Here is a 27,891-nt window from a genome sequence, read left to right on the forward strand (position 1 = left end):
GTATTCTTCCGAATTTTGCTGATGTTTCTTGACATATGGAATAATTGTTGTCACAACTGCTTTATCTTTGTTTTCGGAAGGCTGTGGTCTTAGCTTCTTTGGTTTTAAGGCACATTGTATCTGGCAGTTGCTACAACCATTCTTATGGAACAGTGCTGCAAATCATCTTCACATCGTATTTTCTCTGCAGCGAGCTGTGGAAGTGCAAGAGTAACCTGCTGCACAGTGCTGTGGCAGAGCAGTGCATCTCCCATGGATATACCACGAATTATGATGAAACCAAGTCGTTGCAACAATCAAAATCTTTCTGGAACTGTATTCTCAAAGAAGCTGTAGAGATACGACTTCATGACAGGCTATTAATTAACAATTAAGCAAAGCCTGGGACCCAGCCTTGAGCCTGACCAGAGAGCAATGGCAGTCTACATGAAGGTCTGCTCCCGTCATGGCAATTGAAGAGAACGAAGAAGTGTTGTCGCTACGCCCACAGAGATTCACATTTGGTGCCGGCTGTGGCACTACTGAAGGCTCTGGCTTGAAAAGTGGCATTGTATTTCCCCCATCAATGCTCCCAGAGACACCGGGAGCAGGGGGCGGAGAATATTAAGGCAGCATCCAGCAGATATCATCCAGTCATCATGAATATCTGAAGATAGCAAGAAGTTTGCCAGAAAATATCACGCCTTTTAGATGACGCCACCTGCCTGAGTACCCGAGAACTATTCAAGATTTCCTTCACCAGGGAAACTTAAAATCACGTGTCAAACATTGTACGAACATTTCCATTCTGAAGCATTTCTGATCCTGCGTTAAAAGACTCATGTCACCCATCTAGCAGATAATTTTCTCATATCCAGTTGCATTGTTAAAATGTGATATGCACAGATGACATCCCTGTAGCTTCAGCAATTTCTCGCACTTCCAGTTGGCAATCCTCCATGACCATTCTATGCACTTTTTCAATAATTTCTAGGTAGCAGCATCATCTCGGCCGACCACTATATGGATCACCATCCAAGCTGTCCCGACCAAATTTAAACTTGTTTGTCCGCTTGGCAACAAGTGAATATGAAAGAGCACAGTCTGCCAGTGTTTTCTGAAAACTGGTATGAATTTCCTTTGCTTTCATACTTTTCTTTATGAAGCACCTATCACTGCTTGAATCTCGATTTTTCTTCCATTTTCACAAATCATTACACAGGAACAATGACACAGAGATGTCTGCACCACAGATCTCTGTCCAAATCACTGACATGTTGCTTGTTTACTCATAATGTACAGCATACTATTACAAGAGAAACTCATTGCAATAGTGCTGACATCTGGTGGTGATACGGCAAACTTTTCAAACTACCCTTGTAATCTAGGAGACCTATACCAATCAAAATACTTTTGGTTGATGCTTCATTAGATAATTCAGCACTGGATTTTTATGTGAAGTTCAAAGACACTGTAAAACCCTAACACAACTGGAGACTGGAATTTCAGGTAGTCTTCTTGAATATTAAAGTTGAAGGCAAGATCAAAGATATAATGAAGAAATGTGCCAGCAACAGAGAAACTTAATATGAAGCCAAGGAGGTGGCTACATATGGAGGAATTTGGGAGAGATGGCTGAAACATATTTTACTGGTATCGCTTCTTGTGAATGCAACTGTGACTTTGCAACATGCTCACAGACATTGACAAACATATTAATTACCTCCTTCTTTCACCAGATACAAGTTTCTACTATCTTTCTTCTTATCAGAATCTTTGTTTCTGTTCATCTTTTGACCAATCTCATCCCTACTTAAAGCTCTAAACACATCCAATGTTTGATTATTTAATGTGAGTTCTGTACCAGCTTTTAAACATTCTTCTGCATTTTCCTTTTCCTGAAACACAAAATAACACTAACAATTCACTGTGATAATGCATAGAACTATGAAATAATCAAAGAAATAAATTGACTTTTACAGTAAATTTATCAAAATCTGTAACAATGACCTTCTGGAAGTCAGGTGAATAACAATAAATCCGCAGGAATTGTTCTTGGGTGACGTTTCATGCAAGAACCATTTCTACAGCTAATCCATCATAAAGTCTTAAGGAACGTAATAATGGATGGGTTTCATTATCACTACGTTAATCCCTGTCCCACATTATTTTTACAACAGAAAAAAAAGAAAGAAAGAAAAATCTATGGATATAGTCAACAATAAACAGAATTACAATAATCTCGGTTGTTATCTTGGGGCAGGGGTCACAATATTCACAGAAACAGTGAATTTGTTTCAAAAATTCAGTATACACAATGAGCTCTTATGCTAGCTGTCTAAACTCCGGAAATCCCGAAAATGTAAGTTATTAATTAATTGTGCAGTAGTAGTTTCTGTGACATTTCTAACAATATGCTGACCGAATAATTTGTGATTGGTATTTCAACAAGTTAAACAGAAGGCGACAAGCCATCAACTAATTAATAGTTCTTTCTCAAGTGTCATGTTCTCATGAATTATCTGGTTTGTAGATAGGTGCAGAGCCTTGTCAGATGTGGCCTATTGAAAGCCAACAATATGCCCAGAATGAGATTTTCACTCTGCAGCGGAGTGTGCGCTGATATGAAACTTCCTGGCAGATTAAAACTGTGTGCCCCGACCGAGACTCGAACTCGGGACCTTTGCCTTTCGCGGGCAAGTGCTCTACCAACTGAGCTACCGAAGCACGACTCACGCCCGGTACTCACAGCTTTACTTCTGCCAGTACCTCGTCTCCTACCTTCCAAACTTTACAGAAGCTCTCCTGCGAACCTTGGTAGAGCACTTGCCCGCGAAAGGCAAAGGTCCCGAGTTCAAGTCTCGGTCGGGGCACACAGTTTTAATCTGCCAACAATATGGCTCCCACACTGCAATCTGTCAATCACAAAGTTATTTTATTCAAGTTATGTAGGCAAATAGTATGAAATAATTATCTCAAATAATCTTAAGGACTGTACTATGAAACAGGAGAAACAGCATCCTAAAAAAACTACTTAATTATTTTCTGAACATAGAATTACAGAAGACAGTTCAATATCTGGACATGCTGCTGTTGTCGTCATGGTCTTCAGTCCAAAAACTTGTACGATGTAGTTCTTCATATCAGTCTATCTAGTGCAAGCCTCTTCCTCCCAAAATAACTACTGCAACCTACATACCTTCGTACCTGTTTACTGTATTCATACCTGGGTCTCCCTCTGCAATTACCCCAGACACTTCCCTCCATTACCAAACCGACAATTCTTTGATACTTCAGGATATGTCCTACCAACTGATCCCTTCTTTTTGTCAAGGTGTGTCATAAGCTTCTCCCCAATCTGACACGGTACCTCCTCATTAGTAACTCATTCTACCCATCTAATCTTCAGCTTTCTTCATTAGCACGACATTTCAAAAGCTTCTATTCTCTTACCATCTGAACTGCTTACTGTCCACGTTTCACTCCCATAAAAGGTTACACTCCACACATGTACTATTAAAAAAAACTTCCTCTCATTTAAATTTGTAGTGGATGTTAATAAATTACTCTTCGTCAGAAAAGCTTTTCTTGCAACAGGCAGTCTGCAGTTTCTAACTTCTAACTTCTCTCTCTCTCTCTCTCTCTCTCTCTCTCTCTCTCTCCCATTATCAGTCCCCCCTGCCCAAATAGCAAAACTCATTATTACATTCCATATCTCGTTTCATAATCTAAACCCCTTGGTATCGTCTGATCTGATTCAACTACCTTCCATTACCCTTGTTTTACTTGTAGAACAGTAAGGTGTATACAACCAGTTTTAAATGAGATGGTACAATAGTGGTGTATATCTAACATCTGAAAGACAATGTGTTTGACAGTAGCAAAATTAAAGAATTATCACCCTCACAAATTGCAGTGAGAAACTAAGCAGAATTGGTTATCACTCTTATCTTGTACTGAACTATTCAAGCTTACAAGAGAATTGCTGATAAGCTTGGGTACGACTGAAAAAAAAATATGACACTGAAACGATGCAAACAGGTGAAAACCAACATTAGCTTGTTGACGGTTGAAATATTTATACCTTAAATTTTACAAACGCTGTTCCTTTAGAATGTTCTGTCAAAGGATCAATACATATCAGTGCATAAACCACAGGACCAAACTGTTCCATGCAGGATTTCAATTCTTCATTAGTTGCAGAAAATGGAACATTTTTCACAAATACTGTACAGCCTTCTGTTACATCACTGGAAACAATTCTTGGCTTTTTAAGTTTTTCTTTTGTAGGTTCCATCTGCCTGGAATAAAATAAAACCAGTCAACAGTGGGTAAAATAATTGATCGATTTAAACTTTGTTTTCCTAGTACACAAGATAAAAGAGGGATGGTTTTATAAAGTCACATGTAAAAGACAAAACAATTAATCCACATTTTAGAGGTGTCCAGTATAACTTGAACTAGTTTAAAAAGAACAATGAAATGCTTGCTTACAGGAAGAGAAGATGCTCTTATTTGAAAAATGAGAGAAAGAAAAGGGGGAAGGGGGGGGGGGGGGATGTGCTGTGAAATAGAAACTAAAATATGGACAAAGAAAAATATATGCAGCAGCCTTAACAAAGTTCTGATACATATGAAACATGTGGAAAACAGCAGTTACAGAGAGATATATTTAATGAGCACAGAATGAAATGCCACAGGGCACCAAATCACCAAGAGATACATATTTTATATCTTCTTCAGTATCTGTTGAGGTGAAGGAACACAATTCCTGGAAAAGAAGAGGCTTACTGCCTTTAAAACTATATGAAGAAGACAAGCTCATAAAATCAGGACAAACAGAAGAATATCATATTGAAAACAGTATCAGATTAGATGTTTGACTGAATGCTTGCTGGAAGACCAGTAGTAAAAACTTTAAGGGTGGAAAAAACCACAGCAAACAATATGTTCTACTGCTGAATGTATCACAAAAACCAGTGAAATAAAATTCCAGCATCAATAACATTGCTTGACCAAAATAACATCGTCAAAAGGAAAATTGTAAGAAGAAGAAGAAGAAGAAGAAGAAGAAAGGGGGAAAATTGGAAGCTTCTTACGGTGGCAGAATGAAAAACAAATAGATTAATATAAACAGGCAATTTACTGAGAGACAAGGACAGGAAATGTAAATAAGATGGGTGCTTACAGTAAGAAGAAGACTAAGCACATGTTTACATAAGTCATAGAAGTACACTTTAGTTGAAGAAGACATCAATGATAAACTCTCCTGGGAAGTACAAGAACCATCTTAACATTTGCTTTAGGTGATTCAGAGAACACACACACACACACACACACACACACACACACACACAGAGGGAGGGAGAGGGGGAGGGAGGGAGGGAGAGAGAGAGAGAGAGAGAGAGAGAGAGAGAGAGAGAATCAATGGAAAACAGTGGAAGAGGAAACTGATCGCAAACTTGTTTAACATATTGGCTGCTACAAGGCTGCTGGTAGTCACAGCAAAGCCCCATGCAGGATGCTGGGTGAATTTCAGGGACCAAATGCTCACGTTCTTCAGCTAGTTTACATCTGGAGGTAAGCATGTCTACACTGATGCCTATGGCTTATTGATAAAACTTATAACTGAGATGTCACACGGCCTGTAGGTATAAATTCAATGGTTTGATACAGAAAACAAACTTTGATCACAGTTGAAGAATCTGATCGTTCTGTTTGATGTTAGTTTCTTGCAGTTCTGTGTATTAGTCTGTATTCTTTGATTGTGTTGATAGTGGTTTTTGCAAGAAATCAGGTATAGCTTGGTTTTGTTTTTTAGATTTATTCTTTGGAAAATTTACACTGAATTAAGTTATGTATTACTAATTATCACACAATTTCTATCCAACATGAAGTTGACTGCATATTTCTGAACTTAATTAATAGGTGAATACTGCATGAACAAATACTATGAATAGTTTCAGTTCAAATGGATCACATACCAGAGTAGAGGCATATACATTAACAAAAGGATACTCTAGGGCTATTGCAAAACTCACATTTTTAATCTGATTATTTGTAACTATTGGAGTGTCCTTACAAAGGAGATGTAGTTGCTGACAAAGCTTATGGTGATGGAGATGACTGAGTAAGAATGTTAGCATTCTTGTGCAGAAGAAAATCAATCTGCAGCAACTATACCAATGGTAGTTGTGTGAAAGGGATTGTAACATACTAATCACGAACAATGAAGTTTTAAATCATCTTGTCCTATAGATAAGAATCCTTTGAAATGACACCATGTTTTTAACATATGTTTGATGAGGAAATAGTTAATTTGATAGTGGTTGATATGAAGAGAAATGGTGGACAGTTTTGAGATGACAACATTACAAATCCCAGTGTGTGAATAAAGTGTTGAAATGCTATTTATCCTGAAGAACTCTAGGGTTCTTGGCACTGTTAACACTAAAAAGCAGAAACTGTTTTCAATTATTCCTGCATTGCACTTATTTTGAAGACAATAAGCCAGCTATGTAGGTTGATGAAACTTACGTCGGAAAATATCAGACATGTTGCAGAGGAGTCATTGTCCAGAGTACGCATCATGTGAAACTGTAGCCACAAATGGAACAATAGCACCATTTAAAGTAATGAAATGAAATTCTGTAGTTCGCAGCACAAGTAAAAAGCCACAAAAATAAATTTCAAAACATGCAATGATATTCCATATACCCTACAGAGGGTGACTTGTATAGGTCACATAACTGTTGCACCCAAAAATTTGACAGATAAATACAAGCTATATCTTATTAATAACTGTGCCGATGCAGCCAAACAGCTACTATTGGTAATTACTACAAATCAGTTCCTCTCACAAAACAACTCCTTGGAAAAAAGGGGAAATTGTATGTAAAGAGTCCACAGAACAAGGCAGATGCTGTATACTGCAATCAGGTAAGAAGGACCAGTTTGGAAATAATAGACACCCAGCAGGCATTATGGAAGAATGGCGAAGATATTTCAGAACAAATGACTACTTACTCTTCACTTTTGTGAATAACAACACAACTGTACCGTAAAATAGCTTTAAATATTTTTTGAACATTTTTGTGTTGAACACACCCACACCTATAGGAAGCTAACAAGGAAGAAAATAGAAAACACTTACTTGAAGTGTTCAGTAATCGATAGCTATTGCAAGGATATATGAGCCAGAAAAGTTTACCACAAACTCTTCATCCAGTAGCAAAAAACAGCTACGCCAGTGCCCAACATTGTACAAGAAAAAAACATAAACAGGGAAGTGCAAAAGAACTGACAGAAATTTTATCAAAAGATTTTAACAATCTAGTGCTGTTTGGAAAGAAGCCCTGATAATATGCTGTACACAACTTTGTACAAGTTACTCATGATTGCCCATTGTGGCTGTTTGCAAATGTATTGGTTGTGTTGTGTTTCAATACTTATGATGTGGGCGATGGTTTGAAAATGGACATCATGTACAAAACTGTACACTAAAAATACTACCAACAGAATTACAAAAACAGGTTTAATAAAAATAAGATGCTGGCCCACTTTCCTGCATCATCATGAAGGTTCCAAAACCTTTTGCACTTTGCAACTGTCCTAGTTATGTCATGGATTGTATTACTATAGGAATTCAGTGTCTGTATAGAATAATGAGGGCAGTATGATAATATTGAAGGATTCCTGATGACTTGACAAAGAAAATTATTGTATTTAAGATAGGTAAGAAGGCTTTCAGCGAGAACTACAGTGGAATAGCATCACTGTGCCACTGCATGAAGATTTATGAAAAGAAAATTTTTCAGAAAATCAGGAACAAGATAAAACTAAACTTAAAAACAGAACTAGGCGGATTTTGCCCTATAAGATCAACTACAGGTGCCACATTTAAAGCTAGATAAGTAGTAGAACAGAAATGGGAATTTAAGAAACACTGTAGTTGCATTCATACATATAAAAAAGGCTTACGACACTGTTAGAAAGTTAGTGAAGCCTGACATGGTCAGGGGGACAGACGGTGGTCTCAATGTGGTTTATTAAATAAAAAGTTTTTAAATGAAAAATTTTTAATGCCTAGACCACAATTTTCCTATTACAATTAACATTTGATAACTAGTTTCAGTTGCTACCTGCAACCACCTTGAGATCATTCAAAATATGCAAAGGTGGTGAACAAGCAATGGAAGGCATTGTTAGCTATAGTCATTCAACAACAAATGTTTTGACGTATCTTGTCAGACTGGTGGTGTGTAGTGTTCTTATATTACCCTTAATTTTTGCATATTTTATAAAGATGACTAAGCTATATGCTACGCAGGAGGTGGTGGTTGTTGGGATGTTTAAGGGGGACTAAACAGCTGAGGTCATCAGTAGCCCATTCCAAAAACAGGCGAGACATAAATGCACAAAGCAGGTAAAACCCCAAGGGGGAGGAGACTCCCCCCAGGCCCTAAAAGAACACAAATGCGGTAACGAACACTACAAACACAAAGAGTACAGATGAACACCAGACAAAAAGATACAGAAGAAAAGAAGATGGCCGGAGACTGGTTGACTGACCACGACAACAAAAAAGGGAAAGAGTCAACCATCTGACGACACGCCAAAACAGCAACAAATATTGAGAGACGCGAGGACAAAAGACACAGAAAGGGAAAGGTGCAGGACCCCCCTAAATCGAACCATAAAAAGGACTACCATGGATAAAATGTAAAACATTGTCAGCCATGGAGGCATCGTCGCATAAAATCAAAGGCAAAGTGCCCAGGAGATTAAAAGACTGCCGGAGGGTGCGCAGTCGGGGACACTCCAATAAAATGTGGGCGACCGTCAGCCGGGACCCACATCGACACAGGGGGGGATCCTCCTGACGCAAAAGATGGCCGTGCGTCAGGTAGGTATGGCCGATGCGCAGCCGACACAGGATTACAGAGTCCCTGCGAGAAGCCCGCAGGGAGGAGCGCCATACATCGGTCGTCTCCTTGACAGCCCGCAGTTTATTCGGGGCTGTCATGCCATGCCACTCAACAGACCACATCCCAAGCACCTTACGGCGCAACACCAGCTGCTGATCGCGAGCCGTAAGGCCGATCTCCAAAGCTGGGGCGTCGATCGCCCCTTTGGCCAGCCTGTCAACACGTTCGTTCCCCGGGATGCCAACGTGACCTGGCATCCAAACAAAGACCACTGAACGACCAGAGCGGGTAATGGTGGAAACAGACTCCCGAATAGAGGACACCAGAGGAGAAGAGGGATAGCAGCGGTCGATGGCCTGGAGGCTGCTCAGGGAGTCACTGCAGATGACGATGGACGTACCTGAGCAGGAACGCATATGCTCAAGAGCGCGCAATATGGCCACCAGCTCTGCAGTAAAAATACTGCAGCCAGCCGGCAAGGAGCGCTGTTCAACATGGGCAGCGTGAGCAAAAGCGTAGGCAGTGCGACCATCAACCAGGGAACCATCAGTGTAGACAGGCTCACTGCCCGGAAATGAGGCAGGGAGCGCAAGAAAACGGCGACGGAGGGCCACAGGCGGAACCGAGTCCGTGGGTCCCTGTGCCAAGTCCAGACGGACGGACGGCCGGGGCAAACACCAGGGAGGCATAGGTGCACGGACCCGGAAAGGAGGCAGAAGAGGGAATGAGCCCAGTTCCGACAGCAGGGAGTGGACGCGGACAGCTATGGAAAGCCCAGACCTAGGTCGCCGTTCGGGCAGATGGAGGACCACGGCAGGGAAAAGCAGGCGATGATTGGGATGGCCAGGCGAGCAATGCACGTGGACAGCATAGTTGGCGAGCAGTCGATGGCGGCGAATCCGCAGTGGGGGAACCCCGGCCTCCACCAGTAGAGTATCCACGGGGCTCGTGCGGAAAGCGCCAGTTGCAAGCCGAACCCCACAGTGGTGTATGGGGTCTAACAACTTCCAACACTGAGGGTGATGCAGACCCATAGGCCAGGCTCACATAAACAAGCCGGGACTGCACAAGGGCTCTGTACAATCGCAGCAGCGTGCAGCGATCTGCACCCCAAGACGTGTGGCTAAAGCAGCGGAGGGCGTTGAGGTGCCGCCAGCATTTTTGCTTCAGCTGAGTAAGATGAGGAACCCATGTGATCCGGGCATCAAACACGAGTCCCAAGAAGCGGCAAGTGTCCACCACTCCAAGCAGGTGGCCGTCGAGGTAAAGTTCAGGATGAGGGTGGACCGTCCGACGCCTGCAGAAGTGCATAACTCGAGTCTTGGCTGCAGAGAACTGAAAACCATGAGTCAGAGCCCATGATGCTGCCTTGCGAACGGCTACTTGCAGCCTGTGTTCGGCGAGCCCCATAGTCGTGGAGCTAAATGAGATGCAGAAGTCGTCGGCATACAAAGAAGGAGACACCGACGACCCCACGGCTGCAGCCAGACCATTAATGGCCACTAGAAATAAGGAGACACTCAACACCGAGCCCTGCAGGACCCCATATTCCTGTATATAAGATGAACTAGAGGCGGCACCGACTTGCACCCGGAAAGAACGGCGCAATAAAAAGGTTTGAAGAAAAGCCGGGAGCCGACCACGAAGACCCCACTCATGCAACGTGGCGAGGATGTGATGCCGCCATGTGGTGTCATACGCCTTCCGCAGATCGAAAAATACAGCAACGAGATGCTGACGTCGGGCAAAGGCCGTACGAATAGCAGATTCCAGCCGCACCAAATTGTCCGTGGCAGACCGGCCCCGACGGAAGCCACCCTGGGATGGAGCGAGGAGACCGCGTGACTCAAGGACCCAACACAAACGCCGCCCCACCATACGTTCGAGCAATTTGCACAAAACGTTGGTGAGGGTAATGGGACGATAGCTGTCCACCGCCAGTGGGTCCGCACCGGGCTTCAAGATGGGGACAATAACACCCTCTCGCCATTGCGACGGGAACACGCCTTCGTTCCAAATGCGATTAAATATCGCGAGAATGTGTCTCTGGCAGTCCCTGGAGAGATGCTTCAGCATCTGCGCGTGGATGCAGTCTGGTCCTGGTGCTGTATCAGGGCAATTGGCGAGGGCAGCGAGGAATTCCCTCTTGCTGAAAGGAGCATTGTATTTTTCAGAACGACGCGTGTGGAATGAGAACGGCGTCCGCTCGGCTCGCTCCTTTAGAGAGCGAAAGGCGGGGGGATAAGATGCAGTCGCAGAGCTCTCAGCAAAGTGCGCGGCAAGCCGTTCAGCAATGGCGGCAGCGTCCGTGCAGACAGCACCGTCCAAGGAGAGCCCAGGGACACCCATAGGGGTCTGGTATCCATAAATCCGCCAGATCTGGGACCACACGAGCGAGGAGGAGGCATAGGAGCCCAAGGATGAGACATCCCTCTCCCAGCACTCCTGCTTACGCCGTGCAATAAGACGACGGGCCAAGGCACGGAGCCTCTTAAAGGCGATGAGGGTCTCGAGAGACGGGTGCCGCCTATGACGCTGGAGAGCCCGCCGACGGTCGCGAATAGCCTCAGCAATCTCCGGCGACCACCAGGGTACAGCCTTCCTCCGAGGGAGGCCAGAAGAACGGGGGATGGCAGCCACGGCCGCTGAAATGATGGACGTGGTTAAAACACGGACCACCTCGTCAATGTCACCCTGTGGGGGAGACTCAATGGTTGCAGCGGAAGTAAAAGCCAGCCAGTCAGCCCTGTGGAGAGCCCAGCGGGGCAGGCGCCCAGAAGAATGACACTGGAGCAGTGACAAAGAGATGGGAAAATGGTCACTACCACACAGGTCAGGATACACGCTCCAGTGGAGGGATGGGACAAGTCCAGGGCTGCAAATAGAGAGATCGATGGCCGAGAACGAGCCATGGGCCACACTGAAATGCGTGGGAGCACCGGTGTTCAAGAGGCTAAGGTCGAGCTGAGCCAACACATGCTCCACGACCCGACTGCGGTCATCGGAGACAGTCCCACCCCAGAGAGGGTTGTGGGCATTGAAATCGCCCAGAAGCAGCAAAGGTGGCGGGAGTTGAGCCAGCAGCGCAGCCAAGACATGTCGGGGGAGCTCCCCATCCGGAGGAATGTAAGCAGAGCAAACAGTAATAGCCGGCGAGAGCTCAACCCTGGCAGCGACTGCCTCTAAAGGCGTCAGAAGGGGTAATGGCGAGCTACAGACAGAGTGGTGAACAAAGAGGCAAACCCCACCTGATGCTCGTTGACAGGCAGCGCGGTTCTTATAGTATCCCCGATAACCGCGAAGGGCGGGGGTCCGCATTGCCGGAAACCAAGTTTCCTGCAGAGCAATGCAGAGAACAGGGGAAACACTCAGAAGCATCCGGAGCTCAGGCAGGTGGCGGAAATAACCGCCGCAGTTCCACTGGAGAATGGAAGAGGGAAGGGACTGGGAGGGCGTGAATGCGACTGGGAGGCAGACAGCGCCTCAGAGCCAACTGTCGCCACTGGGGGAGAGTCAGCTGAGTCCATAGGAGAGGCCCCCAAGGGTTCCGTGCGGGCGAGATCCGCGGCAGAGGCGAGGATCTCCACCTCATCCTCGGAGCCAGGACTATGTACAGCAGGCGGTACTGAAACCGCCGGAACGTCCTTCTTCTTGGACACATTCCGTTCCTTCTTCTCACGTCGGCCCTTAGGGTGAGAGGGCTGGGAGAGCTTCTCTGAAGGAGCATCGGAGGCTGACGACGACGCAGAAGCCCTACGACCAGCAGGTGGCGGAACCTTCAGCCACTGGCTGACATCCGGCTGGGTAGGAGAAGAAACAGAGGAAGGGAGAGCCCCGAGGGACCCCTTCCGCGAGAGAGGAACCGGCAGAGGCAACGCCGGCGGAGAAGGAGGGGGAGGGATCGAGCCCCCAGGTTTTGGAGGAGATGTCACTCCCGAAGTAAGCGTGGGGGGAGCGACAGAAGAGGGTTTGCCCCCAACTGCTAAGGGGGCAACAGAGGAAGGCTTGCCCCCAGGCACGAGGGGGGCAGACAGAGATACACGGCCCTGAGGGCCCACTGAAGGCGGCACAGATGAGGCGACAACCGTCGGTCGCGTGGGCGACGATAACGTGGCTGCAGCATAAGATGTTCGAATGGAAGCAGGATACAACCTTTCAAATTTCAGTTTTGCCTCTAGATAGGTAAGCCGGTCCAGAGTCTTAAATTCCATGATCTTCCGCTCCTTATGAAGAATGGGGAATTCCGGCGAGCATGGAGAGTGGTGCTCCCCACAGTTGACACATACAGGCGGAGGCGCACATGGAGAATCGGGATGAGAGGGGCGTCCGCAATCTCGAGATGTAGCGCTGGATGGGCAACGGGAGGACATATGCCCAAACTTCCAGCACTGGAAGCACCGCACCAGGGGAGGGATGTAGGGCTTGACGTCGCAACGGTAAACCATCACCTTGACCTTCTCGGGCAAGACATCACCCTCGGAGTCCAAGATAAAGGCACCGGTGGCCACCCTGTTAGTCTTGGGGCCTCTATGTACACGACGGACAAAACGTACACCACGTCGTTCCAAGTCGGCTCTCAGCTCGTCATCGGATTGTAACAAGAGGTCACGATGGTAAATAATCCCCTGGACCATATTTAAGCTACTGTGGGGAGTGACGGTAACAGGGACGTCACCCAGCTTATCACACAAGAGCAACGCTCGTGACTGGGCTGGGGAGGACGTCTTGAGGAGGATGGACCCATTCCTCATTTTAGACAACCCCGCCACTTCCCCAACTTATCCTCCACGTGTTCCACAAAAAACAGAGGCTTCGTCATAAGAAAGGAGTCAGCATCAGTCCTGCGGCAGACAAGGTATTGCGGTACGTAAGGCTCCCGCTTGGCACTAGATCGGCGTCCCTCCCATGGCGTAGCCAACGAGGGGAACGACTGAGGGTCATATTGCGCAGCATCAAAGTCTACTCTACCTCGCTTAGAGACGCCGGTGGCCGTGCGACCACCAGCTTGGTGTGATTTATTGCGCTTCATTGCGCCACATCTGCCCAGATGCCACCTACTCCGAACGAGGGCTCTCCCCAAGGGCGCCACCCAGCCAAAGCAACAGGTACCTGGCCGATATCCCATTGCCCGGAGTCCCCGTGCCCCAGACAAGATGGGCACATATTCCTTGGCATGCATGGGGAGGAAACAGCTCTGGCATCTGTAGTGCGATCCCTGCGTGGTCAGGGGGCTACCACCAAGAGGGTACATGACGACCCCACCACAACAGACTGGCTACCGTGCTGGATTTTAGGTGTTGAAAGGGTCCACAGTTGTCGTGGGCGCTAAGAAGAAGATTGCGCACAAGACAAGAAGGAGACAACCCAGAAGATGTTGGGTGTAGTCCCCCCCCCCCCCCCCCCCCACGACAATAGGTAACACGCAAGGTGGAGGTGCATGATGGACCAATAGAAAAACACCATGTAAGGTGTCCTTCCCCAAATGGCACGCACTAACAACGGAAATTTGGAAAAAAAGGAGGTCAAACCCAAGAGGGGACCATCACAGAAGGTCGAAACGTTTGAGACTCCTTTTAGTCGCCTCTTACGAGAGGCAGGAATACCGCGGGCCTATTCTTACCCCTGAACCCACAGGGGGAGCTACGCAGGATCATTCTTGTGAAAGCCAGGCTACAGAACAGCTGACAGTTTTTGGAGCCATTGCATATAATGCTCTCACAATAATACCTGTTATACTGTTGAAAGTAATGAGCCTTTGACCCAACTTCCTGCAACCTGCAAAATTACCATATATCTACAACCTGGCTTGCTCACAGTGACGTTTTCAACTATGTATTGTTATTGTTTTGGTACTTACAAATGCATGACTACAGCAAATGATGATCTCCAATGTTTATTAACGGTCTTTTAATATTTTGAATGATCTGAAGATGGAAGCAGATAGTAACTGAAACTAGTAACTGAACTTTAATTGTGATAGGAAAATTGTGGATTAGGCATTAAAAGTTTTTACTTTTAAATTTTTTTTTATTTCATAAACTGTTATAATGGAAGAGACATGGCAAGGTTTGAATAGACTGGAACTTTCAAAAGGAGTGGAACTCAGAATCAGGAACACTTAATTGCGTCATAATAGATGGCAAAAAATCAGAAAGGTATTGAACAGATAGAGGGGTTCGACAATGAAGTACGCTCTCCACTGTTCTTCAATACAGCCATGGACAACATTGTAAGTAAAGTTCTCAGGGTCAACAACAAATGATATTAAAGTCATACCACATTCCGACAGTTTTATGATTTGTGAAATTAATGAGCAGAAATTGAAGGAACAACTAAATACCTGATAGAGGGTAGCTGAAGAAGCACATATGGCTCGGAAATACACTCCTGGAAATGGAAAAAAGAACACATTGACACCGGTGTGTCAGACCCACCATACTTGCTCCGGACACTGCGAGAGGGCTGTACAAGCAATGATCACACGCACGGCACAGCGGACACACCAGGAACCGCGGTGTTGGCCGTCGAATGGCGCTAGCTGCGCAGCATTTGTGCACCGCCGCCGTCAGTGTCAGCCAGTTTGCCGTGGCATACGGAGCTCCATCGCAGTCTTTAACACTGGTAGCATGCCACGACAGCGTGGACGTGAACCGTATGTGCAGTTGACGGACTTTGAGCGAGGGCTTATAGTGGGCATGTGGGAGGCCGGGTGGACGTACCGCCGAATTGCTCAACACGTGGGGCGTGAGGTCTCCACAGTACATCGATGTTGTCACCAGTGGTCGGCGGAAGGTGCACGTGCCCGTCGACCTGGGACCGGACCGCAGCGACGCACGGATGCACACCAAGACCGTAGGATCCTACGCAGTGCCGTAGGGGACCGCACCGCCACTTCCCAGCAAATTAGGGACACTGTTGCTCCTGTGGTATCGGCGAGGACCATTCGCAACCGTCTCCATGAAGCTGGGCTACGGCCCCGCACACCGTTAGGCCGTCATCCGCTCACGCCCCAACATCGTGCAGCCCGCCTCCAGTGGTGTCTCGACAGGCATGAATGGAGGGACGAATGGAGACGTGTCGTCTTCAGCGATGAGAGTCGCTTCTGCCTTGGTGCCAATGATGGTCGTATGCGTGTTTGGCGGCGTGCAGGTGAGCGCCACAATCAGGACTGCATACGACCGAGGCACACAGGGCCAACACCCGGCATCATGGTGTGGGGAGCGATCTCCTACACTGGCCGTACAGCACTGGTGATCGTCGAGGGGACACTGAATAGTGCACGGTACATCCAAACCGTCATCGAACCCATCGTTCTACCATTCCTAGACCGGCAAGGGAACTTGCTGTTCCAACAGGACAATGCACGTCCGCGTGTATCCCGTGCCACCCAACGTGCTCTAGAAGGTGTAAGTCAACTACCCTGGCCAGCAAGATCTCCGGATCTGTCCCCCATTGAGCATGTTTGGGACTGGATGAAGCGTCGTCTCACGCGGTCTGCACGTCCAGCACGAACGCTGGTCCAACTGAGGCGCCAGGTGGAAATGGCATGGCAAGCCGTTCCACAGGACTACATCCAGCATCTCTACGATCGTCTCCATGGGAGAATAGCAGCCTGCATTGCTGCGAAAGGTGGATATACACTGTACTAGTGCCGACATTGTGCATGCTCTGTTGCCTGTGTCTATGTGCCTGTGGTTCTGTTAGTGTGATCATGTGATGTATCTGACCCCAGGAATGTGTCAATAAAGTTTCCCCTTCCTGGGACAATGAATTCACGGTGTTCTTATTTCAATTTCCAGGAGTATAAATGGAAGGCAAGGTAATGAAAATCAGCAGTAAAAATGAAAGAATGAGGGATGTAAATTGTAATGTAAAAGTTATTGAAGTAGTAAATACTTTCATCAAATGTCTAGAAAGTAAGCTAACCAAGAAAGGAAACATCAATAATGAATATTTGGAGAGGACAGAAAACTGCTTGAAATTTTGTTATTGAGTGTCCAACATAATTTAGGAATTGGAAAATATCTGCCAAAAACAATATCACGACGTACAAGTCATGTTGCTTACCAATTTGGATCAATCAATCAGTATGTTGGGGCTTGGATAAAGAAAGATGTGAGGAGAAAACAAGTACAGAGATGCACTTTCTATGAGAGATCCAGAGTTAAGTCGAGAAGAGACAGGATGAGGAATGAAACAACATGAAACACTCATCAAATAAATTCCCTAAAAGAAACTATGGGAAGAAATAGGCTAAAATAGTTTGGCCACAACAAAAGAATGGAATAAGAAAGACTTCAAAGAAGGGCTCTCAAATGGACAGTATACGGAAGAAGAGAATCTGGAAAATCATGAACAAGATGGAGCAACCAGCTGAAGGATGAAGTGAACCTAAGATGACAACAATGGGAGAGGGAATACTCGACTGTGGGCCAAAAAAAAAAAAAAAAAAAAAAGATTCAAAGACACTCTGTGAATGACCTGCAAAAGCAGAAATGTTTTTGGAAGATGAAGAAGAAGAAGACAAGAGGCAGAAACAGAATAACAGAAATTGGGTATCTTGGTGACATAGCGGCAAGATTTATGAAGACCTACCAGAATTTGAAATAGATACATACACTATTACAACTGGTATTGTGCCCACACACTTGTTTCTCTGGTGGAATTAAACGCTATGCCCTGGAGCCAAACAATGGCTGCAATGTTGTTGTTTTTGTTGTTGTTGTTGTTGTGGTCTTCAGTCCTGAGGCTGGCTTGATGCAGCTCTCCATGCTACTTTATCCTGTGCAAGCTGCTTCATCTCCCAGTACTTACTGCAGCCTACATCCTTCTGAATCTGCTTAGTGTATTCATCTCTTGGTCTCCCTCTACGGTTTTTACCCTCCACGCTGCCCTCCAATACTAAATTGGTGATCGCTTGATGTCTCTGAACATGTCCTACCAACTGATCCCTTCTTCTAGTCAAGTTGTGCCACAAACTCCTTTTCTCCCCAATTCTATTCAATACCTCCTCATTAGCTATGTGATCCACCCATCTAATCTTCAGCATTCTTCTGTAGCACCGCATTTCAAAAGCTTCTATTCTCTTACTGTCCAAACTATCGTCCATGTTTCACTTCCATACACGGCTACACTCCATACAAATACTTTCAGAAACGACTTCCTGACAATTAAATCTATACTCGAAGTTAACAAATTTCTCCTCTTCAGAAACGCTTTCCTTGCCATTGCCAGTCTACATTTTATATCTTCTCTACTTTGACCATCATCAGTTATTTTGCTCCCCAATTAGCAAAACTCACTTACTACTTTAAGTGTCTCATTTCCTAATCTAATTCCCTCAGCATCACCCGAGTTAACTCGACACTACATTCCATTGTCCTCGTTTTGCTTTTGTTGATGTTCATCTTATATCCTCCTTTCAAGACACTGTCCATTCCGTTCAACTGCTCTGCCAAGTCCCTTGGTGTCTCTGACAGAATTGTAATGTCATTGGTGAACCTCAAAGTTTTTGTTTCTTCTCCATGGATTTTAATACCTACTCCGAATTTTCCTTTTGTTTCCTTTACTGCTTACTCAATATACAGATTGAACAACATCAGCGAGAGGCTACAACCCTGTCTCACTCCCTTCCCAACCACTGCTTCCCTTTCATGTCCCTCGACTCTTATAATTGCCATCTGGTTTCTGTACAAATTGTAAATAGCCTTTCGCTCCCTGTATTTTACTCCTGCCACCTTCAGAATTTGAAAGAGAGTATTCCAGTCAACATTGTCAAAAGCTTTCTCTAAGTCTACAAATGCTAGAAACGTAGGTTTGCCTTTCCTTAATCTAGCTTCTAAGATAAGTCGTAGGGTCAGTATTGCCTCACGTGTTCCAATATTTCTACGGAATCCAAACTGATCTCCCACGAGGTCGGCTTCTACTAGTTTTTTCATTCGTCTGTAAAGAATTCGCGTTAGTATTTTGCAGCTGTGACTTATTAAACTGATAGTTCGGTAATTTTCACATCTGTCAACACCTGCTTTCTTTGGGATTGGAATTATTATATTCTTCTTGAAGTATGAGCGTATTTCGCCTGTCTCATACATCTTGCTCACCAGATGATAGAGCTTTGTCAGGACTGGCTCTCCCAAGCCTGTCAGTAGTTCCAATGGAATGTTGTCAACTCCCGGGGCCTTTCAGTGCTCTGTCAAACTCTTCACGCATCATCGTATCTCCCATTTCATCTTCATTTACATCCTCTTCCATTTCCATAATACTGTCCTCAAGTACATAGACCCTTTATATACTCCTTCCACCTTTCCGCTTTCCCTTCTTTGCTTAGGACTGGGTTTCCATCTGAGCTCTTGATATTCATCCAAGTGGTTCTCTTTTCTCCAAAGGTCTCTTTAATTTTCCTGTAGACAGTATCTATCTTACCCCTAGTGAGATAAGCCTCTACTTCCTTACATTTATCCTCTAGCCATCCCTGCTTTGTCATTTTGCACTTCCTGTCGATCTCATTTTTGAGACGTATGTATTCCTTTTGCCTGCTTCATTTATTGCATTTTTATATTTTCTCCTTTCATCAATTAAATTCAATATTTCTTCTGTTACCCAAGGATTTCTACTAGCCCTCATCCTTTTACCTACTTGATCCTCTGCTGCCTTCACTACTTCATCCCTTAAAGCTACCCATTCTTCTTCTACTGTATTTCTTTCCCCCATTCCTGCCATTTGTTCCCTTACGCTCTCCCTGAAACTCTGTACAACCTCTGGTTTAGTCAGTTTATCCAGATCCCATCTCCTTAAATTCCCACCTTTTTGCAGTTTCTTCAGTTTTAATCTACAGTTCATAACCAATAGATTGTGGTCAGAGTCTGCATCTGCCCCTGGAAATGTCTTACAATTTAAAACCTGGTTCCTGAATCTCTGTCTTATCATTATGTAATCTATCTGAAATCTGTCAGTATCTCCAGGCTTCTTCCATGCATACAACCTTCTTTTATGATTCTTGAACCAAGTGTTAGCTATGATTAAGTTGTGCTCTGTGCAAAATTCTACCAGGCGGCTTCCTCTTTCATTTCTTACCCCCCAATCCATATTCACCTACTACGTTTCCTTCTCTCCCTTTTCCTACTCTCGAATTCCAGTCACCCATGACTATTCAATTTTCGTCTCCCTTCACTATCTGAATAATTTCTTTTATTTCAACATACATTTCTTCAATTTCTTCGTCATATGCAGAGCTAGTTGGCATACAAACTTGTACTACTGTAGTAGGCGTGGGCTTCGTGTCTATCTTGGCCACAACAATGCGTTCACTATGCTGTTTGTAGTAGCTTACCTGCATTCCTATTTTTTATTCATTATTAAACCTACTCCTGCATTACCCCTATTTGTATTTATTACCTGTAATCACCTGACCAAAAGTCTTGTTCCTCCTGCCACCGGACTTCACTAATTCCAACTATATCTAACTTTAACCTATCCATTTCCCTTTTTAAATTTTCTAACCTACCTGCCCGAATAAGGGATCTGACATTCCACGCTCCGATCCGTAGAACGCGTTTTCTTTCTCCTGATAACGACGTCCTCTTGAGTAGTCCCCGCCCGGAGATCCGAATGGGGGACTATTTTACCTCCGGAATATTTTACCCAAGAGGATGCCATTATCATTTAACCATACAGTAAAGCTGCATGGCCTCGGGAAAAATTACGGCTGGAGTTTCTCCTTGCTTTCAGCTGTTCGCAGTACCAGCACAGCAACGCCATTTTGGTTAGTGTTACAAGGCCAGATCAGTCAATCATCCTGACTGTTGCCCTTGCAACTACTGAAAAGGCTGAGATACTCCTTCTTTGAGGTTGCACCTACGGTACGGCTATCTGTATCGCTGAGGCATGCAAGCCTCCCCAACAATGGAGAGAGCAGAAAAATAGTCTTGTCCAGGGCAGTGGCCTGCCCCCCTCCCCTTTAATCGATCTGTATAACAATGACCAATCAACACCAAATTACAGGACCCACTTCCCATATGCCAATGATCTGGCCATAATAGCTCAAGGAAAGAGTTTTGATGAGGTAGAACAAAACATAGAACATGCTGTAAGCACCATGTCAGAACTATACCAGGAAAATTCCTTTAAATTAATCCCTCAAAGATACAAGTCAGCAGCTTCCATCATCACCCAAAAAAACCTAGAACAGCATCAGCCAAGAACACATTGATAAACTGACATACTTGGGTGTAGTACATGACCAGGCATCGATATTCAACTGCAAGAAGACCCATTATGAAGTCACAGCAACAAATAACGCACTGACAAAATTAGTTAACAACCAATGGGGAGGCAAACCAATCGAGCTGAAAACTACAGCCCAGGCAATGTGTTTCTCCACAACAGAACATGATTGCTCAGAATGGTCCAGATCTATTCATGTCAAAAAGGTCAATTTAAGCTTAAATAAAATATGCTGTTCAATAACTGTTTGCATGAGATGCATGCCCCTCAATAAACTATACAAAGGGGCCAGATTCACGGACACCAAATCTTGAAGGTCCAACCATGAACACACTGAAAAGCTTATACATTACTTCAATGAATGCCACATCTTATTTGGAGCTACCTATGGACTAGGAAATCTCAAATCCCAAGAGAGATTCTTGAGCAAAGAACTTACAAGCGTGCAAATGATTACCCTCAACTACGGGGGATGCCAAGTGGCAAGAGCCTGAGATGGAAGATTTGGAGGAGCCTGAACTGCTTCAGAAGAGACATGTCACCAGCGAAGGCAACCCTTATAATGTAGGATTAGGGATGAATATGATTACAGATGTCATTGTGGTGAATATTTGGATATAGAACATCTTCTGACCTGTCCTAACTGTCTCAATACATGTACCATCAATCAATTATGGCAGGGAAGCGTAGAAGCACTGCATGTAGGTCAATTCCGAACACCAAAGAAAATACAGTTTATGACATTTGAAACAATGTTTTCCATTAAGTGTTGCAATGTCAGAAAACGTGGATCAAATTACCTGCAATACTAAAGAAAAACTCCAGATCAAAAAGACTAATTGGACAACTTCTGTAAAAATTAAGATGCCACAATGTGTTGTTTACAACTTACATTTTGTGGCATTTGATCTCTCTGGTATGCTATGGATAAACTGCATTACTGCATAAGACTATGAAATGGAATACACAATTCTTTTCCATGATCTGCCCTGTCCTAACATAAATGCTCAAGCTCTCCACAGAGACATAAAATTGGAAAAAATATTCATAACAAGGTTTTGTCTGAACTTGTAAAACATTTTCCAACACTACAGATAAATGTAAATGAAGGCACTCTCATGATAATTCTCTATTATTCAAAGGGAGGTATTTCCCAAATTTCACTCAAAGTGATCACCCACGAGATGGTATACTGATGTTTAGAAGTGCAGTTTGCTTGAAACTGAAAGTGTGCCAAGAAACCAGGTATAAATGCAAACCATGCAACATACCACTGTATGCTGTACAAGCATTTTTCTCAAACCGATCAGAATAAATAACCATCACATATTGCTCAAGAAAGATAAAATTACAATATTATGACTCTAAAATTCATTTCAAAATTTATGTAAAGTGCAGAAGGGAACTCTTAATTTACCATAACATTCACAGAACACTTAATGTGTCAGCACCATTGATAAGAAATTTATCAACAAACACACAATAGAAGGCAAAAATAAACAAATAAATAAAAAAAATCATAAATTATCTCACTCATCCTCTGTGATAAGTTCATCATCTTCAGACTCATCTGAGCTGTTCTCTGCTTTGATAACCTTAGAAGAGTCATTTGATGTGCTTTCTTCTTTGACAACCTTATCAGATTCAAAGCCTGATTCAGAATCACTTTCATCTTTTATAGATGCTTGTGAAGATATTTCAGATTTGATATCTGCTTTGGATTCATCTTCTTCTTTAATTGTCATGTCTTTCTCATTTTTTGTAGCCTCAACATACTTTGTATGAGGAACAGCCCAATCAATAACAACAGTTCTACCTGAAAGGAGATCACAGCAGCTGAATACAGTCTGAAAAACAACATAAAATGAGTACATGAAGAAACAAACAATTGTTCTAAAGATGAAAATTCCAAGTGTTGAGTAAGCACAAAGTTTAGATAGCTGCTGACTCATCAAATTTTCATCCCCTGGCAGAAAAAAATTTAAGACATGCTTCACTGTTGTGTAACAGTCATTAGAGGAGACAAGGATGAAATTGGGCACGGCAGTGGGTGGAAGGGGGTCAGCATGGGGAAAAAGTGTACAACAGGAGGATACATTGAAGATCCAATTGGAGGGGGCCATTTCATTCTCCACAAATTGCAGAGACCAAGAAATCTGCATTAAAACTGTCAGTGCATCATCCGGGCCACTGGTTAAAATGTTTCACTCAGCTCAGTATCAAAGGACTGATTAAATCTGAGTATGGCGATGCAATTTGTGAGGCATATTTCCACATTTGGATCTGTATTTGTATCCAGATTCTCTCAGACACAAATCTATCATTATACTGTGATGGCACCTTGCTCAGTTGTAATTAAAGGGCACACAGGAAGACACTGAGTGAGTCCATCTCTTTGAGACAAAGCAGCTGCAAGCTCAGTTACCAGTCAACTGCTGACCATTATTTGCTACCCTGAATGATAAACAGCATAGCATTACACTTGAAAAACATTTTTGGTGCAGATATAGTACTTTGTGGTTAGATACATAAGATTATGTGCAACGTCAGAAGACAGAAGTGAAAGAGATCAAGGCTTCCCACGCAGTGTATGGCTTCTTTCAAGAACTCCCACACCTAGATTATCACCTACACTCCTCTCCTCTGACTAGCTAAGCACCAAGTTATACTGCATAAATCTACTTCACTGTATGGAAGTTTCTGGATGATGCTGTCACTGTCCAACAGCACAGATAACTTCATCATCAGAGTTGTGTATAAGTTGCCTGGACATGTGTAAAATTTTTCATGTGGTGAATATTTACTACAAGAAAATTAAAAGAAACTCATTAGACTTGGAATGAATGAAGGAAGATTTAAGTTTAACATCACATTAACAACATTAGAGGCAGATTACAGGCTCAGATCGGGAAAAAAGATAGGGAAGTCATTCAGCAGTGTCCTTTGCAAAGGAATCATCCCTATGTTTATCTTAAGCAGACGCAAAGAAGTCACACAACACCTAAGTCCGGGTTCACAGACAGGGATTTCTAGCCTAGTCCTTTCAAAGACAAATCCAGTCTTAACCAATGCACTACCCAGCTCTGCCTGAAACAAAGGGCGAGGCCACAAGTAACAAGTATTTGTGCCTTGGTGTAAAATGGAGTCTTGCTGCCATAATCAACTCATTAGTGTTCTCGTTTACAAAAATCAAATATTTATTCATTTCTAGGCAGAGAATTACTAAAGCATTTTTGTGTGATCAGTTTTTTTCTCAAATGGACTTCGTGAGCACTTGGCAGTATATTCAAAATGTTCCAATCAACTGTCTTTATCTATGATGTTAATATGTAAAATACTTCACTGATTTCAGAGTCGTGTAACTCCATCTTCATTCATCCATGTGACTTTCCAAATGAATCAGTTGTGGAGTCCAGTGAACAATTCAAAAAGTGTACACAAATAAGATTTACTGGGAAAGCCAGTGTTAGAAGTATATTAATCAGGAAGACACTTCCAATAAATATATTAAGTCAACCTTGCCACCATGTATGTGGTCACAAGGTGTCTTCCATTGAATGAACTGTCCTCACACACAAAGTTAGTCAGACATACTTGTCCCAAACACTCCATGTTATTCTGCAGTGGTTTCTGGTGTCTGCTCAGCACAAGTCAACGCACACACTCCATGAGGTTAAAATTCCTTGCATTGCATACAATAGTTTTAACAGAACACAGCCAGCTTCTTTGATTGAAAGAAATAAACACTGTATCTTCCGAACAGGGTATATACTGAAAAGATGAAATGTGTCCAAAAGTCCTAATGATGCTTTGTACAGAGGGAGGGATTTTGTCATACTCTTTTACGTTTTCCAATTACAACTACATTTTTCAAAATTTGATACAAATAAAGTACTTTATAAAAAAACCATAAATTTTCAGTTTTTATATAAGAAAGATGAAGCAAATCAGAAGACAACAAATATGATACTTACAAGACATGAAATTAAGCAGTGTTAAACTACTGAAACAAGAGACTGTAAAAATATTTGCAATATAAAAAAACACACAAAAAGAAATTCATAGCAAAGTGTTCATTAAGAATTAAACAGATACCTATTAATGGTTTCCCACTGGAACCCAATATTGCCTTTGCTGCACTCTGCACCCTTTCAAACTGAATAAAGGCACAACCAACAAGTTTTCCGTCTGGTCTTTTCAGTAAATTAATTTCTGTGATATCTCCATATTTGCTAAAATGTTCTCGAAGGATATCTTCAGTTATCTGAAATGTTTTAAAGCAATTTATTTTAAACAAACTCAAATATAATGTCAATATTCAAAAAATGAAGTACTTTTAATACAAAAAATAGAAAAAGTATGGATAAAAAGTCAATGTGTAGCTGGGATATCTAGTAGCAGACAGGCATATAAAACTGATGTCAAGCTTATAGCTTAGCTTTCATCCAATGACCTTTTCCAAACCTAAAAAACACACACATAATATGCATATCTGTGAACATGTGTGGGCTTATAATCAATGGGAAAAGAGAATGAAAAAATAAGACTTAAGAACCTGAAAAACATAACTTTATTGTGAAATAACAAATCAACAACAAAAATATATGAAATCTGTTCAAAAATGAACATTTTTGAAATCAAGATCTGCTGTTGATTAACATTCAATATGATGGTGTTCCAACTCATGCATTTTAACATGCTTGGACCTGCCTCAGCATGCTGTCCATGTGGTCACTCCAGCTCTTCGAAGATGGCTCTCTTGAGGTTATTCACAGCTAGGAGGGTTCCAGTAATGACACACTGCAAGTTTCAACTGGTCCCAAACAAGGTGAATCAAATTCATGTCAGTGGATACCATAGGCCACTCTATTTGGTTGATTTCTGTCTCCTTGACAGTGCTCACCAGATGGGTATGGTGTGTTCATACATTACTGATGTTGATTATAGGACTCGACAATAGGTAGGAGGATTTAGTCCTGACACTGCACAGCTCTCAAGTTAATCTCAATAGTGATCAGAGGCATCTAACATTTGTACACAGAGAACTGTCTCACTGCTGGATCCGTGGGAGTGCATGCCTGAGATGTGCATTGGTACCTGGCCACCTCCACACTCTTCTAAGACAGTCCTTCATGTGTCATGACGAACCCTGCACTCGTTAGTGAAGAGATAGCACTGACACAAGTTCCAGTCAAAGATGTCCCTTACCCACCTTCTTCTAAAACCACATAATGCATAGACACATAGACATCAAACTGATCATGCCAAGATGGTTGCATACAGCTGGGCCATCACTGTGGTGTACATAAATTTACCAAGCAACTTCCCACGCAGACAACAACCCTTCTTGCTGTACAGTGACACAATGCTTGCGTAACAAAACCTTGAAATGACTACTTGAGGCATGTTGACACACTGAACACTGTATGCAAACTGTAGTGATGCTGAAGTTGGGCTGTACTACTGAAGATTTTTCCACCTCCACGGTACATGGTAAAGTATGCAACACAATATGTTATATGTGAACATTAATCATTTTATAGTAGTAATTGTTTAATATAGAACTACACAGTGTTTAGTTCATTAAATGTTGGGCATGCAGCCGCACAAATTAAATGTCTTCCACTGATATTTCGGCTGTGTATCATCCGGCCATCCTCAGAGTAAGTCACAAGACTGATGACAAGGTGCCAAGCGTGGCCTTGTATGCTCCACCATGGCGGTATGCACCTGCGAGTTACAGAAGCTGGTTAGCAGCAAAGAGATGTACTTCCATATGCGCCACCTGTGGCGAAGGCATAGACATTCGATTCACTTACCGATGTATGTTCAGCAGCGATGACACCATGAAGACATCTCTGCAGTTTAATTATCCCAAGAGCTGGATTCCATGTTATTTATTAAATTACTAGCTAATCTAATATCTATGGTTTCCTTGAAGAAAGAATGACAAAAGGAAGAGATGGATGTTAGAATCTTCACGCCATTGTAGTTCATAGAATGCCCTGTATCAGTACAATGTTCAGCCACAACTGACTTGTCTGGCTGTGATAAGCATGTGTATCTTCAATGTTCCACACTTCTCTCATGAACGGAGAATGCTGTTTGACCTATGTATAACTACTCTTCGCTATCAACCAGCGCCTGCAACTCGCAGGTACATACCGCCGTGGTGGAGCATCTAAGGCCACACTTGGCACCTTGTCGTCAGTCTTGCGACTTACTCTGAGGATTGCCAGATGATACGTAGCCAAAATATAAGTGGAAGAAATTTTATTTGCGTGGCTGCATGCCCAAAATTTAATGAACTATTCATTATGCTGTGAAAAGTTGAAAATATACACAGTGTTTGTTTTGTGTTTTCTTTGTTGCATGAGCGACACAAAGACTGGCTGTTCTTTGCACAGCACGGGCATTTCATGTCATCAGATTAAATTTTCATCATGTCAACAGCCATCTACCACAAGACAAACCCCAATGCCATGTCAAGTCTCCTGTGGCAGTTATTACTATTTACTGAAGCAAAATGAACAATGTATGAATTACTGAATATATCAATGTTGTAATCAGTTTATATTTGGGCCACGCTGAAGTCAACATATATGTTACTGTTTTACTTAATGTTTTTGATTACATGGCAATGTCATGTTAATAAACCAAGCAGACACGATTTTGAAAATTAACAGCAATAACCCAAAACACACTGATGAAATATAATTAAACTGAGTAATAGTTGTTATAAAGATTTGAGTAACATACTCTA

At 43.3% G+C, this 27,891-nt stretch overlaps 1 protein-coding gene and 1 non-coding gene across 2 annotated transcripts in view; both read right to left on the reverse strand.

The window, feature by feature from the left end:
* Window positions 1-27,891, reverse strand: part of LOC124805130 (RNA-binding protein 28) — a 127,020-nt gene that overhangs the window by 17,950 nt on the left and 81,179 nt on the right. The window contains exons 7-10 of the mRNA XM_047265587.1: window positions 25,224-25,392; window positions 22,662-22,944; window positions 4,064-4,280; window positions 1,703-1,877 (exon numbers count right to left, since the gene is read on the reverse strand). Of these exons, the coding sequence (XP_047121543.1) occupies window positions 1,703-1,877; window positions 4,064-4,280; window positions 22,662-22,944; window positions 25,224-25,392 (844 nt within the window). The remainder of the gene's footprint in view (window positions 1-1,702; window positions 1,878-4,063; window positions 4,281-22,661; window positions 22,945-25,223; window positions 25,393-27,891) is intronic.
* Trnas-cga lies at window positions 2,633-2,706 on the reverse strand. Its single transcript has one exon. It is a non-coding gene; the product is annotated as a tRNA-Ser (tRNA).

The sequence above is a fragment of the Schistocerca piceifrons genome, chromosome 7, assembly GCF_021461385.2.
Source record: "Schistocerca piceifrons isolate TAMUIC-IGC-003096 chromosome 7, iqSchPice1.1, whole genome shotgun sequence".
NCBI classification, from domain to species: domain Eukaryota; kingdom Metazoa; phylum Arthropoda; class Insecta; order Orthoptera; family Acrididae; genus Schistocerca; species Schistocerca piceifrons.